Source organism: Naumovozyma dairenensis, chromosome 1 (assembly GCF_000227115.2).
Source record: "Naumovozyma dairenensis CBS 421 chromosome 1, complete genome".
NCBI lineage: Eukaryota > Fungi > Ascomycota > Saccharomycetes > Saccharomycetales > Saccharomycetaceae > Naumovozyma > Naumovozyma dairenensis.
Window position 1 is genome coordinate 1,060,545 of NC_016479.1, and position 20,040 is coordinate 1,080,584.

Here is a 20,040-nt window from a genome sequence, read left to right on the forward strand (position 1 = left end):
TGACAGTAATTACTCAAATAATAATAAATAAACATACTTCTTTGTGAAACTTTGGCATGACGCCAACAGTTCGTAATCCTAATCGGATATCTTACATTTATTATAACATATGGATTGGGTAATAGATCAAAATTTAAACTTCTTAAAGGCTGATTCTAACGAATGTATGATTCGGGTTCCTGTCTCTTGTTATAGTATAAACAAAAACTAATAAAGGGATATATATAACTAACTGAAATACTTTTAATTCCAGTTCTACTTTCAGTCCTTTTATAATCTTTCCAAAATATTTTTTTCTTTACCGTTTCTAATTACGTGTCGATAACTTTTCCTTTGTCAATAATCTTTCTTACTAGATATAATAGGTGACTTGGATAATACGTGTCGTTTTAGGTGTGTTTCATGGCGGACTCCAATATACTTTAAACTTTTCTGTTCCGCTGTAATTCACTGGTTGGTAAAAAATAAAATAAAATAAAATAGAATAAACTTAGTAGGATCTTCTTTCCACAGGTACACAATTAGTTGTTTAACATAATCGTGGCTTCGGATAATGTTAATAAAGTGATAGCTTAGTAAGCCAACAGGTTCTTGAAGTTCGTATAATATCTCGTTGAAGTCGTGCATGCATAAAACAAAACTCATAATCATGAACACTGCTCTCAAAGTCCTTTCCACTAGGTGCTCCGCAGGACACTCTAAATACTTGTAGGTTTGATTAGGAGAGACTAATTCAGAACGCCTGAGTAAACACTCAGCAAAACCATACAACTTAACCGACCCAATACATAACTCTTGTACGCATGGCCAGCCGAAACCGTAGACGTGGCTACAATCAAAAACAATCTTAATAATAATAAGATAACACTTGCATGGCATTCGACTTAATTCAACAAACGATATTCACTTATAATTCAATAAACGTTATACAGCTACAAACATGTATGGTGCATAACGTAGTTTGGGTCATTACTTCGAACCTGGTAAACTTCATAGTAATTCTTAACTCACTTAACTGATAACGACACACAATTTCGTGACAGTAATTACTCAAACAATAATAAAATAAAACATACTTCTTTGTGACACTTTAACATAAATGCCAACACTTCGTTATCCTAATCTGATATCTTACAAGAGGGAACCAAGTTACTGCTATATAATGGTCACGTATCTAACTAACTTTCTTGAATTTTGAAGAAGAATAATACCAGTAATGCAAATTGGACCATAATTAACCGAGCTAACTACGAAAATAGGGCTCCAGGTTAGGTTATTCAGAAACGTCTAGTCTTTGATTTACTTAACATCATATTATCTTGGAGTTTCCAGAGTTCGTTTGAAGTAGAATCATAGAAAGGGGAATATAATGGCTCGTTCTATATCTATCAATATCTATACTTTTGTGGTTATATAACAATTAAAATAACTTATCTAATTCAAATTCTCCATCAGCATTCTTTGTAAAAACTCCTTTCTCAGTGACTATTCCATCAATAAAGGCATGGGTTGTGATATCAAAGGCAGGGTTCCAAACATTGATTTGAGGAGGTGAAATACCAACTTTGGCACTCACTGGTTCCTCCTTTTCATTTAAGACTGGTTTATTAGTGTTCAAATCAATAGCTGTACCTGTAACATGTCTAAACTCATCGGCATGACGTTCTTCGACGATAATATCTTCCCCAGTTTGTGTGATATTGTCAATTGTGGTATTTGGCGCAACCACAAAAAATTTGATACCAAATTGTTTACAAAGAATGGCCAATTGGAATGTACCAATCTTGTTGGCAGTATCTCCATTACGAACAATCCTATCTGCACCTACAAATGCGGCTTTGATCGGAACAGGAGAAGTCTGTATTCTATATGCAACAGAACTATCGGTAATTAAGGTTGCTGGGATCTGTTCTTGAACCAGCTCATATGCTGTCAATCTTGAACCTTGGTTATATGGCCTGGTTTCGAGCGGATAGACATGGACCATTTTGGACTGAGAATTTTCAGTTGTTTTTGCCTTCTTCTTTATATTTGTAGGATATGATTTCGTTTTCGAATCCTCCCACAACGAACGAATCACACCCAATGCGGTACCATACCCTGAAGTAGCTAAGGAGCCAGTGTTACAGATGGTTAAAACTGCAAATTCATCTTTGAAACCTTCTTTCTCTAAGGTATCTAGTAAAAACTTTGCACCGTTGTCACCCATTTTCTTATTATTACTTAAATCATCGTTAATTAATCTTTTAACAAATTCAAATAATGATCTATCGAATGCTTTTATATTATCAGATTTGTTTAGGGTAGTTGATATTTCTTTCAAAGCATTGGACAAATTAACAGCTGTAGGTCTACTACTTAGCAAAAAAGCTAATCTGTCCTGGAATCTCGAACGTACATCATTCCAGTTCGAAAGGTTGTAGTACCATTGTGACTTGGTGAAAGATTCTTTTTGTAATAGTTGGATTTCTAATAATACAGACAAGGAGCCTACTATAGCAATGGCAGGAGCCCCTCTTACTTGCATAGTTTTGATAACCCTATAACCATCATCTATGGAGTGGATTGGGATGTATTTGGTAGTGTAAGGAAGTAATAATTGGTCTAAGACCTCAACAGTGACATTAGCAGGATTGCTTTTATTGAACTTTATAGCTTCTAGAGACATTCTGGTAATTGTTTTGGTAGATATTTTTCTTTCAAGGCAACAATATCAATCGACCTAATGTAGGAAAGTTTCTTAGCATACCTTATCTAGAATAAATACTTTTACTTCTGAATAGCGATGCAATTTGTAAGCATTACGTCCGAATTTTTTTTTTTTTTTTAAGTTATCTCAAGATGATACTGGAGATATTTCCCGAGGACAGGCATCTAAAAGTTCCTTTTTCGGTGTTTGGGATCTTGCGCGTTCGAGGATAATACGTAAAGGTTACATAACGCATCTGTTTTGATTTGGGGAACGGGTGCTTTATCGTCTATTCCTTAATCCATTTTTTTATAAATATTGGGAATGAAGTCACACAAATAAAACTATAGAACTTATGGCTTACGATAAGTTTACGTATATTGTTAACCTTAGGAGAAAAAAAAATAAAAATAAATTTCTATGACTTTGAGTTTAGTAAAAAATAATGATACCCGCGGGGTTTGAACCCGCGCCTCCGTAGAGACCAGGACCTTAACCTGGCGCCTTAGACCACTCGGCCAGAGTATCCGAAAAGCTGCTTTTAATATCAGTAATAACTCCTCAACCAATGTCCAAATTTCTGAAAAACCAAACTTTAATGAATGAAATTGTGCTGGAACAATACTTGTAGTAAGTGTTACTACTAATATCCTACGATAAAAGTTTAGATATCAAAATTGGTACAATGTCCTCTAATATGACGCGAAATGATTACCGAACCTGGTAAATGCTGGAATGATATTCTTGCTAGATGGTACTATTAATATCCTACGATGAAAGTTTAGATACCAAGCTTGGTATAATGTCTTCTAAGATGACACGAAAAGATTATCAAATATGGTAAAGACCGAAGAACCACAGACACCGACTGACGCGACTAACATTGAGTTGCCATTTCTGTCAACGAAATATATTCTCGTGTTTTCTATCCTGCCATTAGAAAGGTATAAATAGACCAATAACTCGAAGTTTCAATTCCTGATTTTCCTGTTGTTATGTTTTTATATTTTATATTTATTATACTTTATATTTTTATTTACTTTCAAGAAGAACGAACTCAATTATACTTATATTATCAGAGACTATTAATCATAATTAAAATAAACTCATATAAAGCTTATTTACATTCAAGATGGAATTTTACAATACGAATAACACAGGATATCAAAGAATGGATGCTTCCGAGCGAATTGAGATCATACACCTAGGAACACATACCATACTCTGACACTATAATCTAAGTATTCTATTGGAATATATGGTACATATGTGTCTATTTGCTAAAAGGACATTGATTTACTGACACACAATAATGTCGTAACGTCCGGTAGATATGCCGAGACGACAAGGAAAAAGAAATTGACACGATGAGATATCATCGAGAAACCAATAAGAGATACGTTATATATAGGACTCTTTGGCAAATGCTAAAAGAGGACGACTGATTATACCTTGAAAATGTGTTAGTAACATTGCTACACATATTTCTCCCAATTTAACTGATCCAAAGGACAGTTATGACTTATTTCCAACATATTCAGTTTACAATTTATTAACTACACTAACATAAAGTCCAAACCCCATGATCTCAGCTTTAAACTTTGTTTCAGGCGGTACGCCTTGGTGGTTTCTGGATGAGTTAATTTGATGACACATTTACTTGATAGTGTTTTTATTATATCTCTCACTGGTCTATTTAAGTAATATGATACTTGTAAAGAACCTCTTTTCCATTTAGTGACAATGAAAAATCTTTTTACTTTTATATAAAGAAGCTTGATCTGCCTCTTCTCATTCTTTTTCTCTTTACACCTGTTTCGTTTATCTTCATACATTCATCTAATTGTCAACCCTTCCCGATTGCTTACATACTATAGGCTGAATAATTCCATTGCATATATGCCTGTAACTGGGAGGGCCTTAAAATGCTACTGACCATCACGTAGTCACTTGTATAAAAGTTCCATATTTTACCTAGAAATGGAAATGTGTCGTATTTAGCGTAACAACATGATAAAGCAAACGGAACCGATGACATATCTGAGAATATTAGGCTCAGGAAAAGGCCCATCAGTTATACTACTTTATGACAACAAGGCATGTAATAGTTATTGGTTGATATCCCTCGTGGTTAGCACAGACTCGAAAAATTAAAGAACATTTTATTTAGGTAATCAAATTGATTATACAAAGATCACACTTCTTAATATCTTTTCTCAATTCTATAATATAATGCAGGGTATATATATATATATATATGTGTGTGTGTGTGTGTGTGTGTATAGCTGGGTTTAAGTATCCGATGGATAAAATGGTTTTATATCGTCCTCATCCTTGTCTTCTTCAACTGAATCTAATTGGTGGCTATTGGATTTTCTGGAAGAACTAATAGATGGCCTTGACTCAAATGAGCTTGGATATCTTTTATCTCGCAAATGTTTCTCTTCTGATTCGGCATCCGATTTCAATATTCTAGATATATCCATTGATATCTTTAGCTTATTTTCCTTCTTATGTGGTATAAATTTATTACCTATAATTCTTCCAAGATGTTGCAAAACGATTTTAATGACATCTTTCTTCAATGCAGCAAAGAATTCGTCTCGAGACCATAATTTATTATAATATTCTAGCACGGGGACATTGACGATCAAATCATTTACATCGGTCAACAATTTATGTGCACCCTTATAACAAACGGACATCGTCGTTCTCTTAATCGTTATTTCTCCAACATTGAAATATACACTAGACCTTTTGACCATCTCATCGATGCTTTCCTTACTAAATATTGAACTTGGAATCCTAGTTGGTTCTTTCCTAACTAGCGTGGGGCTATTGGGTGTTGGACTATTCGATAGGTTATGAATACTGCTCAAATCCCAAGAGTCTACATCTCTCATCTGCTTAGCAGACGCTAGCGCTGGAGAAAGTTTTGTATACGAACCGTTTCTTGATATTATTGGACTAACAGAATCTTCATTTCCTAAGATATAACTTTCAGGGATTTCTACATTAGAATCAATTTTAGGGAACAAGTAATTCATAAGCTTTTCAGAAGTAACATGATCCATTTTGAACACAATAGGCTGTAGAGAAACAACCATCTTCTCCAAGTTAGATATACCACCAATGGGCGGCCCTTGGGCCCAAAATATCTGTACTAATGGAATATCTTTATCATATTCTATATGGCTTTCAAACGGAACGATTAACTCGACGTATGCAGGGTCCCTTTGTTGATTAAAACATCTCAAAGAGCTTATAGTAATACTATTACTGTTAAATCCGGCAGAATTTTGTGATCTGCTAAAAGTAGAACTCCCAAGACTTATTGTTATGAACGGCTGCGTCTTTTCATTATACAATTCCCAAACCAAATCATCTGTACCCACTAGCCACCTTAATTTTTTTTGGGGAACTCTTTTCCAGCTTATCAACCATATCATAATTTTTTTGATTGCTGTCATCAAAAGCGCTAATTTCAATACGTTCGTTTGTATTTCGAAGTTCAACCTTTGAGAGTTCCGGTGGAAAAGACGATCATCATTTATTTTCAAAAACGATCTTGTGTAATATAAATCTCGGACGTTGTTTTGTAAATTAGTCACGATAGAGGCATCGAATTTATCTAGGTTATTACGAACCTCTTCAGCGAATAATATTTTACTTAGTTTTTCGACTTTCTCGTCAAAACTTGAACCGAAAGAGAGCAAATCTTGACAAATTGCAAAAACCGCACAATACTGCTGTGAAGTGGAAGTTAAGATCAGGCCAGGGAAACCCATACGGAATTTAGAATCAGTAGATATGTCGGTAATACCTTTGTCACTGATGTAGAGTGGATTTGGTACAGTAAGCGTACAGAACATCGATCTTCGGCGTAAGAATACATGCCTTTCTAAAAGTGAACCATCAAAGCACATTTCGAAGGGGATCCATGGAGGCCATTTCCCAGAATTCTTGTCAGCTCCGTAATTATTGTTCCAATGTAATGAGTTTATTGGAGACAATAAAATATCGTCTTGAAACAATGTAAACAATTGAATATCTTTTGAAACAGCACAATATCTAGTCTCAGCTACTGTATCCACATCAAGCGCAATCCTTTTTCCTGAGTTACCAATTACCTGAATTATATCAATGATCCCAACTTCAACATCCCTAGCTGCTAATATAATAGTTGCTCGGGGTTCACACGGTGAACTTATTTGAACTTGAGGGGATATTAATCTTATTAAGTAATTATCGACTGAGTCAAAACTCTCGTTAGGAATTTCCCTAATTATCTCTTCAAATTGTTCGATGAATTCTATGTTTGAAATATCATTGTCATCCCCCATTGAATCTGGATCTTCCACAGAAGTTTTTACATGGTTTAAAACATTTGAAAGAACTTTTTTAAGAATGCCCATTGATTTATAAGTCATAGCATATTCCATAGACCGTCTTTCTTGCATAGTTGTAGTGTATTCTAACAAATGATCCCTAATCTTCTTATCAATTTTTAATTGAATATTATGTATTATGAATCTATTGTCGAATGTTGATTCCAGTTGGACCGTAGAAGCTCGTCTCATTGACACAAATGATTCCACTGTATTTGTTCTGAGAAGGCATGAATTTACTGACGTACCGCTGACTTCTGAAGGAATATATTGAAGATCATTTATAGAGCTTCTACTGGAATCAGAAGCAGAGATACTGTCTGGCGTTTCCTCCGAAAGCTTCAGGTCCTTTAAAATATTATGAACTATATGAAAGCGATGATGCAACTCTTTCAATTCTAAGTTTAGATTCTTTTTGCGTTTAAGAGCTTCCTTATTTTTACTAGGGAGAGATGAGTTATCTGCCATCTTAGCTAAGTTTTCTTGAACTTTCTCGATTTCAGTTTCAATTTCATTTAATCTTTGTTGAGCTAATTTTTCTTGGGTTCTTTCAGGATGATTCTGTCCAATCAAACATCGATGCGAATTCTCACCTCCAAATGGATATGCTACAGTATAGCCATTATCATTGATTTTTCTAAAGTATGATATACGAGGTGAGTATAACAATGGAATAGCCTCCAATTTTAGAGGTAACGATGAATTGGATGAAATTTGATTCAGGTCGACATAGTCATCTTGGTCATACCAGTCCGATTCTTGCAGTAGATTAAGCGTGTCGCGAATTGGGGTAGAATCCTCCAAACTTTGAAGAATAGTTGGATAATTACCTATATTAAATATCTCCTTCACGGCGTTTTTATCGAAAGTTGTCGCAATAATTCGGATATCAGCTTCTGCACAATCTATTTCACCAGTACTCATTTTTAGCTTCCAAACAGGCTTGGAACGGTTTAATCTTTCGTTCTGGTGAGTTAGCTTAATCCTACGCTGGTGTAAGTCAATTTTTAAAGAGCCAAATCTACCTTTCAAACCAATATAGCCAGTTTCGTTACTTTCATTTATGTCATATTGTGCTGTAATGTGTCGGTATGTATGTGTTATGGTCATTGGTGCCAAATGCAATTGGTATTTTATTGTAAATAATGCTCTACCAAATTTTGTCTTATTTTGAATTAGATCGGGAAACAAAGGACCTTGTCGTATTGGTCCCGATGTAAATATGTGAAACAAATTCCACCAGGACATAAAGTGGCTAAGAGAATTAGGTGCCAAATAAAGACAATTTTGTGCTGATTTTCCTGAAGAAAAGACGCCAAACGAAAGATGGATAAATGCACTTCTAAATCCACGGTACGAGTCATAATCATGAATTTCCGTTACATGACTAGGATGTATCAATTGTATATCATAGTGTGGCCTCTTTGGCACTGTCCTCTTTGCAATCCCTGGTTCAGTTATGTCCCCTTGCTCAAACAAGAAGCCCATCTTCCAAACAACTTGGCTACTTAACCTCATATATATTTTTTCGAACTTATTAGCTTCTGTAAAATCACGAACACCAAGCCGAAAATTCTTGGACTCAATCTTTAAGAATTCCTTTGGGTCATCGGTATCATGTAATCTCATCACAGTTCCACCTGACCAACAAAAAGAGAGGCCAGCTCCATCATCTGTAATTTTGTATGGGTCATTAGATCCCTTAATATTAAGATGAAACTCACTTTGTTTTGAGAGTTCATATATCCATGTACCGTGAACAAGAAATCTGAATTTATCCCAAAAACCAAGTTTTTGCGACGGATCTAGTTTAGGTTTGGTAAGGAAGTCGAACCACATCATAAGTGATTCATAACCTGGTTGCAATGATTTCCCCCACGTTACTGATGCTGGTGTAGATGAAATAACATTTGATTTCAAATTAAAATATGTTTTAACAGAGTTTATTGTCCTGATGATATGGGAGCCATATATCGAATTAGTTTTCGCATACGATTCTTTTGTAGCGGATGGGACAAATGGTACATATACGGTGTTTAATGCGAACACTTCTGGCATCTTTTCTGCTAAGACAACATCACCTGTAGTATATGTGTCCGGTAAAGAAATGACAGGTATTGGATAATCTCTCAGTCTTAGTTCCCATAAACCAGTTTTTACATTTATACCCAGCACAATAAGTAAAGTAAACAACATGTCAGACGGTAGTCCTTTCCCATACTTGTATAAGAAATTCATATAATCATCGATTGGAAATGATGGCTTTTGTAATCGAAGATCAAGATTTTCGACCACGAGATTTGCTGTTGTACTTGACGACGGTGAAGAAAAAAGATAGTATTCTTCCATTAGTTTCACGTTCTTTCTGATATAACATTTTGAACCTTGAAAAGTTAATTTGGCCTTTCTATATCTTGCAATCCAAGAAGTTGAAAAATGCTCCAGCAGTTTTTGTAGATAATTATTTTCAAATTTCTTCCTATAATGCGGTACATTGTTTAGGTTTCTACGGTTTATGAAATGACCGGCACTAGAGTCTTTCCCTAAGTTGTCTAACTTCGCTAATCTTGTTTCTAGTTCCTTCAATTTTTGTAGACGCTCTCGCTGTTCCAATAATCCAACTTTCAAAATCAATCCCAGCTCTTGTTCGAATGGATCTTCCTCTATATCGATCAGTACTGCTTCAGCCGTAAGTTCAATTGTTGGCAATTTGATAGGAGTTTCTGGTAACGGATATAATCTTTGAAACTCACTCAAGGATGAAAATGCTAGTTTAAGTTGTTTAAATGACTTGAACATTGTAATAAAGTTATCAACGATAAGGTAAAACCTGAAATGGTATTCCGTATGGAATTGTATCAGAGACGTTGAGATATTTAACTCTTCCTTTCCAAGTAAAGATTTAATATCAACTTCAAAATCACTCACTGTCATTAAAGCAACACGGACTTTACTATTTTTAATATATACTGACTTCACAAAAGATGAAATTAATCGAATAAATAATATGTTCCTATTGGAGAGATAGGTTATGTCTTCGATTAATAGCAATAATGGAACGTCCTCTGGTAGATTCAGCTGAACGAAAAGTTTACCTATCTCAATATCAATATTATTCATGAGTTCTGTAACGTTTTTCTTTTTATTCTTTACTTCTTTGCTTTGTGGAAGATAATGACTCGCAATGCTGCTGATGTAAAAACTCAACCATATAATGTTAGTATCAAATTTAACTTCAATCACAGGTAAATTAATGATTGTTTTCTTATTCAGATCAGTCGACATAGAAAAGTTTGATAGTTTTAATATGGTGTCAGAAACACTTTCATTCGAGAGATTATCCATTATACGAAATAAAGAAGCATCTGACATTCCGAAATGTTTTTCAAAAGGAGTTAACAATAAATTTGACTCATGGAGTACAATTTTGGTACCACGAGTGATACTTGTTAGATTAAAGGCGTCAGTGTCAGCTGGATCTAGTATTTTGGGGAGAACGTTGGAAACTAGTAATGAGAACGATGTGTCTTTAAATCTCAATTTTAGCGACCAATTTAATTTAGGTTTTATAGTTATTTCAGAAGTAGGAGGGCGATGGACGTCTTCCATTTCAGATTTTGCTTTTCGAAGTTCTTCTAGAAGGTAATGAAGTTCTGAAAATACAATGGATACTTGATTTAGAACGGTGATATCTTCTAGCGTAATATGCGAGTGTCTTAAAGTTCCTTGAATATCTATAGAAGAAACTGACCATTCATCAAAGAACATATCAGATCGTTCTTGTTCGAAAATTGGAATTGAGATTGAGGTTTCATTTGGAATTGATGACATTTTCAAATATGACATATTTGTGCCAACAATTTTAATATAATTTGAAGAGTTCTGTTCTCTTGATGAGGTTTTGTATAAAGTAAGGTCCTTCCTAACAGGCGCTAAATCTTTTGATGTGCGAGGAAGAATTCCATTATTGCGAGACAAAAGAGATTGTATGTTAAATATCTTAAATACGATATTGTCGTCATTGGAGAGTTTCAATGTTGATGTAAAATTAGATAAGGTCAGCTGAAATAAGAAGTTAGGTAAGGAGTTCAAATCTAAGAGCGACAAGGGATTGTTAGTCACTTTGTCAACCCGTAAAGGCTGTTGAGGTTTTTTCTGGTGGTTTAAATAATCAATGTATTGTTTTATTATGTCAGTCAAGTGTTCCGAAGTAGTAAAGAAAGTTGGATTAATGATATTTGTCGTACATGATATTGTAGTTTGATTGATTGGTATACTCTCTGACGCTGCCAAAATTAAATTAGTTGTTAAAATTATGTTAATCAACGGGATCCTTGAATTAAATTTATTGTGTACGTCTAAGACTATTGTATTAATAGAGAAGGATAGTTCGTAATCCTTTCCTGTGTGTTTTTCTGATGATATAACATCGAGCGAAGTACCGGTGTTCAAAACGTCCACTGATTCTAGATATATCTGTATACTGGATATATCAATGCGGATTGAGTTTTTATAACTTAGTGTAAAGTTTTCAAATTTTATATCTAATATGGTAAGCATTGCAATCGGATATTCAATAGATCTTAGAAAGGATTTGATATATTCTTCAGTCAGTACATTACTAGATTTATCTACTTTCAAATTTTTATTCTTGTTCAGAATAGTATTGACAATATATTCCGGAATAAGGAAATGTGCACCACTGAGTTTGGCTGTCGAAGTCCATTCTGTAAAGGATATCTTCGTTTCTTTGTCATTTTCTATTCGAATAGTCTGTTTTATATTACATTTTATCTGATAACTCAATAAATTCATTTTTTCTTCAGTTTTAAGATTGATAATCCTGTGAAGGAACAAATCTACTTTAAAGTATTCATTTGGAGATTGTGTAATGGACATTGATGACAGATATACGTTGAATTGGGTACCATCTTTCAGAGTAACTGTAGCACGGCGTGCAAATACTGTTATGGAGAGAAGGAATTTCAAAATGCGCAGTATTTTGCCACCAATATAAAAGGAAAATGTCTCATCATTACGAAGACTATGTTTTTCCTTGCTAGAAAATTGATTATGTTTAGCATTGTCATGATTCAGAAAACGTATATCAACATAGTGTAATGAAATTGACGGTTTCCAACCCAATCTAAATCTTAATTTGCCTATTCGTATTTGGAATGTCTTGGAGGCCAAATATATGTTTCGTATATCATTTCCTAGGAATAGCCCAAAGGAAAAATCGTCTAATGGAATGCTACTTTTTGAGATTGCATATCTTAGTATTAGACTAGCAAGCTGTTGAAATGTGATCAGAAATATAATAAGGAAGAATAAGAAAACGAACGTATCTTCGGTCCATATCCAAAATGTCGGACCCATTAGCTCTACCATTTCTCAAGGGAGATTGTTAATATTAGTTAATTTATTGTCTAAGGTTGTTTTGCCGGACATGCAATAATGATATCGTCTGGGAATATAGGTTATAAGTTAATTCTTTTCTAAGATCGTTTCAGACTAAGAGGCTAACTCTTGGTACGGCTTTGTCGACGATGGTGTAATCCGATAATGGAATGTTTACTAGTTGAGTTTTTCACTTTGTAGTGTAAACAGAATGTGCAGTGGAAATTCACGTCAAGTTTGATTAAGTAAGAAAGCCATAGTTAAGATTCAAGTTTCCACGGGATGCAAGAACAAACTAAAAATCGACTCCCTTGAAATAGTTCAGGGAATTCCCCGGAAGAGAAAATAATGTGTAGTTAAACCGCGTAGCACCTTGCGGTGTTTTTCCCGCTATCTTGGCAAAAAATACGAAATTTTGAATGCAAGGGATTTCAAGTAACCATGTATAAAAAAAAAAGGGAAAAAAAAGCTAAAAAAGAAATGCTTCCAATCGGATTTGAACCGATGATCTCCACATTACTAGTGTGGCGCCTTACCAACTTGGCCATAGAAGCTTTTTCTTGTTTTTTCGAAGAAATATAAGATTAGTAAAAGATTATATCAAATTTTCTTAAAAATATACACTTCCAGCGAAAGACTTTTACGATTGAATGGTTTGATTACTTTTATATAGTATAAAAATAATAACTAATAAAAGAAAAGAAAAATAATAAACTATTTCCAGATCCAATTCAACTGCTACCCTTTTTGAATTTCCAAATCCTTTTTCTTTAACGTTGTGAACTACTTTCATTTAATTCTTTTCTCTTTCTATTGACCTTTTTTACTGCAAGCACCTTTCTGAAACATAGCACCAATAGTCATGTATAATGATATACACGTTCCTTCTTGTTTCCTTCTGAAACTCATAATGTTATAGCTCTAGGATATTAGAAATGATATGAATAGAAATAAAAGTAAGTTAGTATAATCTTTCATCAACGGAAAAGAATTAATCTTTATCGTCATTAGTTATTAGGGAGCACAAAATACCAAACTGTTACAATTATTATGATTCTTACTGACACATAAGATGGCACATAACACATTTACCAAATCCTCTGGTTACATTTTAACAGAACATTCCAAATACTTGTATGCTTAAGGGGAAGCCAATCGGAACACTGGATATAAGGCACAGTAATCAGTAACATAAAAAATCCTGAAATATAATAAAATGAAACAGGAGCCATTCCCTGAGTTTTGATCGGAATCGAGTATATTATGCGTTGTTTTCTTCAGTAACGCCAAGCAGTCGAATGAATATTCTTGAAACCTTAATAATTGTTTTTGTGACGCGAGTAACTTGTTCCCTCCCTTGCAAGTAAAAGAATCACGCACAACTAATCTGCTTATATTGCACAAGGTGATTTTTTATCAGAGCCAAGGTGAACAGTATATTTATATTGGCTGGAAATTTTGGGCAGTCTAACAGTTAGGAAAATCGATTAAAAAGAGCTCCTTCATGTTAATGAATATTGATAATGAATATTATTATTATTTTAGTTGAGAAAGAAGGACAACATTTTGAAAATGTTCTTAATAAGATCTTTGTTGTACATACGGTTTAATACAATAGGAGCTTTATCTAAACGGAGATTTGTTGCTATCTTTTTCAGCTCTGGAGTGCCGGTACTACCCAGGTTGAAAACAGTTAGCATTCCGTTTTTAGTTTCGTCTGTTTGCTTTTTTAAGTATATGGCATCTTTATTTCCTTCTTCATACGTTATAAGAATTTCAGTTTGGCATTGAGAAGTCTGATTTTCTTGTTTTGCCAAAGTTTTGATTCCCGTCTCAAATTCGTTCTTTTCCGGTCTCGACAGTTTACTTGCCTGGGCTCTTTCTACGTGCTCTTTCAGTCCAAGATTTTGTAAATTATCGCTACCATTAGATGTGTTCACACAACCCAATAATCCGTCACTCACAGTTTTCAGTAAGAGCTCCTTGTACTCTGTCAACAGATTTTGATCTATATGGACATCGGATATATTAAAATAGTTGTTACTGGAAGATGATGATGGAATTGGTAACCATGATGCAGCGCTTTTGAAAAGTTTACTTAATTCTTTATAATTATTCAGAACATAGGAACTTTTGCCCTCTCCAACATTTTGAACAGCAGCAGAAAGTTTGAGAGGTTTCTTTGTCGAAATGGTGTGATGTTTTGTGATATTTAATTGTATTAATAACTCTTTCGGCAGCTTAACTCGAGATACTTTATCTAACCTCATCGGGGAAGAAAGGATGTTAGCAAAAATATTTTCCCTCAGATTAAAATTGCTTACCTTACTCGTTATCTCATTATTGCTCCGGAAATATAATTTCTTCCTTTTACCTGACCATCTTTCAAAACCAGTTAGAAGGACACTAGGAGAAATTGGTTGTTTCATTTTATCAATGGAACAATCTTCCGAAGTTATCAACAACCGCTTATATAAATTCTTCGGTATAATCATAGTAAGCTCTATTTCGTGAAATAATAATTCAGTATGGTCTATATATCCATCTTGTTCGGAACTGTATAATGTGTTAATGTAGGATTTAAGGCTTTTAGCTTTAGGACTCGTAAGTTAAGAGTACTATCGAAATTGCTCTTTTTTGTTTAGAAGTGTTTATGACCTTGCAATTATGGTAGCGCCATTTACAAATCAGCTAGCTTCCCGAATTCACACTATAAAAGAGAGAAAAGAAAACTATTGAAATGAATACTATTAGTATAACATTATATATATGGCATATATAAAAATTCAGATTTTCTTCAAAAATATATGGACTGGTTTAGTTTGATTGAATTGCACTGTTTAGATTCTTGTTGCTTAGTGACTGGGTTGCTCATCGTCCGGTTTAGTTGTTTCGGAAGCACGATACCATTTAAAGCATTGAGAGATAATCCTTTCTTGTGTTTCAATATCGGATGTGTCCTCATTCCATGAGAGTTTGGATTGATTTCATTTTTATTCAAATACGAATCACCTGCACTTCCAGTACTGTATACTTTTTTAAAGCCTATGTTCTGTATTCCCTGATCTTGATTTGATTCTTCGGTAAGAATTGGACCGTCACCAGAACTACCAGATATATCCGGACAGTTCCTTTGAAATTTATCGTTGAGTACAACTTTGGAAATATTATTATTTATGTTATTCTTCCATTCGTCGGTTCCAGTCCTATTCAAGTTATGTTCAGTTATTAGGTCTGCTCTACGCAATCCATCCTCAGCAAAATCACTCTTGTCCATATTGTTAATCTCTTTGAAATAATTGGCATTTGGGTTTTCTTTGATGGAAAATCGGGTGAGGTCTTCCTTTGTGAATTGGGAATCGGTTGATAATATTGATTGAGTAAGAGATGTATTTCTTCGGTGAGCCAGATATTTAGTGGATGCATGTCCGTCTTCCATGGAATTAGTATTTGCGTTGGTTATTGATTTGTCAGCAAACTTCGGAGATGATTCGAAATAACCTGTATTCAACGATCTTTGAGAGGCAGGTGTTGTAGGTAAAGTATGAGAAGAAGGGAGACAAAGTTGCCTATTTGCCGAATATTTATGACCGCTAACCGTTATCAAGTTGCCATCATCATCGATAGCAGGCGTATTGACTTTTGACAGAGGACTAAATTTTTGGTCAGATAACAACGGGATAGGTTGACCTGGAAGTTCGATATACCGTGGAGTATTTCTACCTGGAAAAGTATATGTAGAATTTGATGGGTTGTTAGTGGCATCAAAGAGTTCGTCATCTAGTACTTCCTTACCATCCATTGATGGCGATTTTTGGATTGTTCTTGCTTTTGAGCGATAATGCATTTTGTTAAGTCTAGCTTGGATATACTGTGACCGTGCACTTGTAGAATCGAAAGATGCCAAGGCTTTTATCTCCCTATGCCACTTGCTCAATTCTTTGATCTCATCCTCGGTTAAATGATCTGATTCGTTTATCTTGAAAGTTATATTTAGCACTTTGATTTCAGAAGATTTCTTATTTTGCTCATCTTTACTGGGATCTTCCTTTGACTCGTTAGTGTTTTTCAAAAGCCTCTTAAATGTTGACTTTGACGATGATTTTTTAGGACCATCGCAATTATTCTCTGGTGAAGAATGAAGGCCCTCCTCTACTCTACCAGTGAAGGATCCCAGTTTGGGGATGGTGAGTTTACCTGATATTTGGAAACAAGTATCAGTTAGTTCGGTAACTTTTGAATCATTCAGAGAAATACTGAATATTGGAACAAAGCCTGCAATACAAGATTTTTGAACTTCATCGTGAGAATCGTCGTTCTTCCCAAAAAAATCATCTCTGTTGAATTTATGAAGATAATTAGATGTTAGAATAAAGTAAGCTTTCTCATAGTTTTCTTTAGCTTCCATCAGGTAATAAAGAAAGCCAATTTTGATACATTTTGCTAGTGGTGATTTCATATTAGGATATACAATATCTGATATATCTCGCTTTTTTGGAATTGGATCATTAGACTTCCAATCTAGAAGACATGTTGGATGGTGAGATACGAAATGATCCCATTCCACTTCTGGTGGTCTTGATAATATACTCTTTTGTAGTTCTTGGCGTAGATTGTGGATCATTAGTCGGGCCTCTGAATCAATCAAGCTTGAGTATCTCTGTAATACGCTTTGAATTTTGGAGTATATGATTTTTTCTAATTTCATACCTGAACTTTGCAAATTAATGAAAGCTTCTTTTAAGTAATTCTCTTCAGCTAACTGTTTCCTTAGTTGGATATCCAGTTGCAATTTCAGAAGATAAGGATCGTACTTTGGTTCAAATTTTGTATTTTTATTCACTTTTGATGTTTCGTGACCTCTTTCTTTTGAATTCATTATTTCAACTACGGTGTTATACCTATTTAACAGAGATTTTGTTTTGGCTAACATGTCGTTCATATTTGTTTTGAAATCGCCATGCAAACCCTTAATGTCTTTCAATTTAATATTGAGTTCTTTTCTTAATTCAGACAACTCAGGGACCAATGTGGTGGTAATGTCGTTTGAAACTTTTAATTGTTGGGCAGCCAAAGATAAATGGTATTTCTTCAGTATGACTTGAATATCCTGAATGGAACCAGATCCAAATTTCAAAAACCCTGACGAAGCTGATGTTTCCTCTGCATTAGCGACATTTGCAAAAGGGATGGAATTGTCTTCTGCAGGAGACGGTATTGTACTTATATTTATTTCTTTTCTCTGTTGGACCAGAGGTACTGGTTGGGGCTTCTTTATTGGAGAAGTCAACAATAGGGGATCAACTAATTTGTTAGACCCTTCTTCTAAGTCTGTCAAGAACGGGAATTTAATTGAGCCTTTTAATTGAATGTTGATTCTGGAAATTTGCTCTTGAGCAAAGGCTACTTCTTTCAAGTAGAGAATCAAACTTTTCATTATTTTCTTGCACTTATGAAATCTGTCTATTAGTATATCCGTTGGATATTCTCTCACAAAATGGGTTTCGTCTTGAAGTGAATCGCCAAAGTAATCTTTAGTTTCATTTTCTAAGCCAACTGCAGATCCTTTTCTACTGGATGGTTTTTCTTGATTTGGGATAGGAACATCTACATAGAACGGTGATGTAATGTCTTCTTCAAAGACTTTCTCATTTCCAGTTTTGAAGGCTACTTGATTGAGTTGTTTTTCTAAATCATTTCTCGGCGTTTGCCGTGTTGTGGGTGAATGGTATAATTCATTTTTACTTGCAGGGGAATAGCATCCTGGGCTGTTTGCATCGTGTAAAGAAATATTGTTGTTATTAAAAGCAAACGGCTGAAGGCTGAAATAGTCCGACATTTTTTCATTGAAATTATAGCTAGCTTGGCGTTGAAAGTAGTGAAGAAAGACAAAGTTAAGTCTGGGAAGAGTCGTATTTTATAGGATTCAACTCTGGGTACTTTTCTTTATTAGTTCAATTGAAAGAAAGTAGGGAAATGAAATATAAAATTATATTATTGTTATGTATTATGTTATTCGTATAATATATAATTCTATATATACCCTATTCCAATTCTCTAGGGGAATGTAAGTCCGCTTATTATCAACTCCACGTGTATTGACATAAGTAAAAAATCATATGATAATTGATTATATAGCATTCTCAATATAGACAACAAATGGAATTATTTTTTCTCGTACTTAAAGAATGATACCGTTTTTTTCTGGCCTATTAATTTTGTATATATAATAGTTACAATATATTAAAAATATAATATACCTAGCTACACTTTATACATGCAATTGATTTGTATAGCTATGAACCTTTGTTTTACATATTTGAGCCAAAGTTGGGAATGAAGAACTGTAAGAGCAGAGCAACTTATGCATAGTTGTTCTAATTAGACTTGGCAGCCTTGCTTCCTTGTTTCAAAACTTTGAACGCAACAGAAACCATTGTAGAAAACCAGATAACGTTCAAAATGTCTAAGACAAAGTTACCACTAACAATAATGGCACTATCCCAGAATAAGAAACTTGGGTCGTTACGTACTTGATAATAGTCATAAATTAATTTTCCAATCTGGAACCAACCCCATGCAATTCTTGCGAAAAAGAACATAATCATCAAAATCAAGTTATTGATCAATAAGAAAGTATCACCAATTTTACTATTAGATGGGAATAATTTGATACCAAACCATCTGAAATTTAAGAATGGGTTAGACAATTCGAACATCAAAAATACTGGAGCATAATATTGAATGTATGGTTTCAAACCAATGGTGAAAACAACAGTGGAAATGATTCCATGCAAGACAAATGCTGTCGATGAATAAAATAATGAAATGATAGTATCCCAAAGAAAATAACCAATGGCATAGATACAGATAACTTGGGTTTCACGATTAGATCCAAAGATACGGGATTCTGAGGTTTGGTATGGTTCGCTTGATCTTTCAGGGCACAATAGGAAATCGAATGATAAGTAAAGAACCACAATACTTTGCAAAAGTGAGATTAAATGGATGGAACTTTGAATAACTAAAGCATTGTATCTTTTCTTATGATGGTGATGATGATGAGGTGTCTTATTATCGTTCTTCTTTCCTGCGATAGCTTCTTGTTTTTCTTGGTCTTGTTGATCCCATTTCAACTTTAGAGAGACAAATGGTGGAAAAATGATATATTTCCCAATTAAATAGACAATATGATAGAAAATAGAAATAAATACAATGGAATGTAAGTTATCCAAGATATCAGTTGTCAAAAGATTTGTTCTAGCCAGATATGGATTAATATGAGTCCTGAAGAATGAAGGTTGTGGTAGTTCCAACAAGGCATTGATGACGTAATCAAGACAATGGGCCATTTTGCTTGGCATGATTCCCCAGTATAAATAGCTTGGGCCTATGAAATTGGAAAAAGGTATATGTAAATCGCTTTATATAAATTAGCTCAAAGGAATATACAATTTCTCTTCATAGTCTAAAACACTTCTTATGTTTTGTTTCGCATAGTCTTGAATCAAAATTATGATAATAATTACCTCGGGTCCCACAATGTTTCGTTCTCCGTACGCA

General features: G+C 34.3%; 5 protein-coding genes and 2 non-coding genes across 7 annotated transcripts; all 7 read right to left on the bottom strand.

The window, feature by feature from the left end:
- Window positions 1–1,420: 1,420 nt before the first annotated feature.
- Window positions 1,421–2,668, bottom strand: MRI1 (S-methyl-5-thioribose-1-phosphate isomerase MRI1; the record flags this gene model as incomplete). Its single annotated transcript, XM_003667819.1, has 1 exon — window positions 1,421–2,668. One exon carries the CDS (start codon window positions 2,666–2,668, stop codon window positions 1,421–1,423), a length of 1,248 nt encoding a protein of 415 aa, XP_003667867.1.
- Window positions 2,669–3,135: 467 nt separating this feature from the next.
- On the bottom strand, window positions 3,136–3,217 carry NDAI0Atrna19L. Its single transcript has one exon. It is a non-coding gene; the product is annotated as a tRNA-Leu (tRNA).
- Window positions 3,218–4,980: 1,763 nt separating this feature from the next.
- Window positions 4,981–12,468, bottom strand: HOB2 (Hob2p; the record flags this gene model as incomplete). Its single annotated transcript, XM_003667820.1, has 1 exon — window positions 4,981–12,468. One exon carries the CDS (start codon window positions 12,466–12,468, stop codon window positions 4,981–4,983), a length of 7,488 nt encoding a protein of 2,495 aa, XP_003667868.1.
- A 490-nt stretch (window positions 12,469–12,958) lies between these two features.
- NDAI0Atrna13T lies at window positions 12,959–13,031 on the bottom strand. The gene has a single exon. It is a non-coding gene; the product is annotated as a tRNA-Thr (tRNA).
- Window positions 13,032–14,018: 987 nt separating this feature from the next.
- RRG8 (Rrg8p) lies at window positions 14,019–14,972 on the bottom strand (the record flags this gene model as incomplete). Its single annotated transcript, XM_003667821.1, has 1 exon — window positions 14,019–14,972. One exon carries the CDS (start codon window positions 14,970–14,972, stop codon window positions 14,019–14,021), a length of 954 nt encoding a protein of 317 aa, XP_003667869.1.
- A 302-nt stretch (window positions 14,973–15,274) lies between these two features.
- RGC1 (Rgc1p) lies at window positions 15,275–18,316 on the bottom strand (the record flags this gene model as incomplete). The annotated part of the gene is made up of 1 exon (XM_003667822.1): window positions 15,275–18,316. The coding sequence occupies one exon, from the start codon at window positions 18,314–18,316 to the stop codon at window positions 15,275–15,277; it is 3,042 nt and encodes a 1,013-aa protein (XP_003667870.1).
- A 538-nt stretch (window positions 18,317–18,854) lies between these two features.
- ALE2 (Ale2p) lies at window positions 18,855–19,841 on the bottom strand (the record flags this gene model as incomplete). The annotated part of the gene is made up of 1 exon (XM_003667823.1): window positions 18,855–19,841. One exon carries the CDS (start codon window positions 19,839–19,841, stop codon window positions 18,855–18,857), a length of 987 nt encoding a protein of 328 aa, XP_003667871.1.
- Window positions 19,842–20,040: the final 199 nt, after the last annotated feature.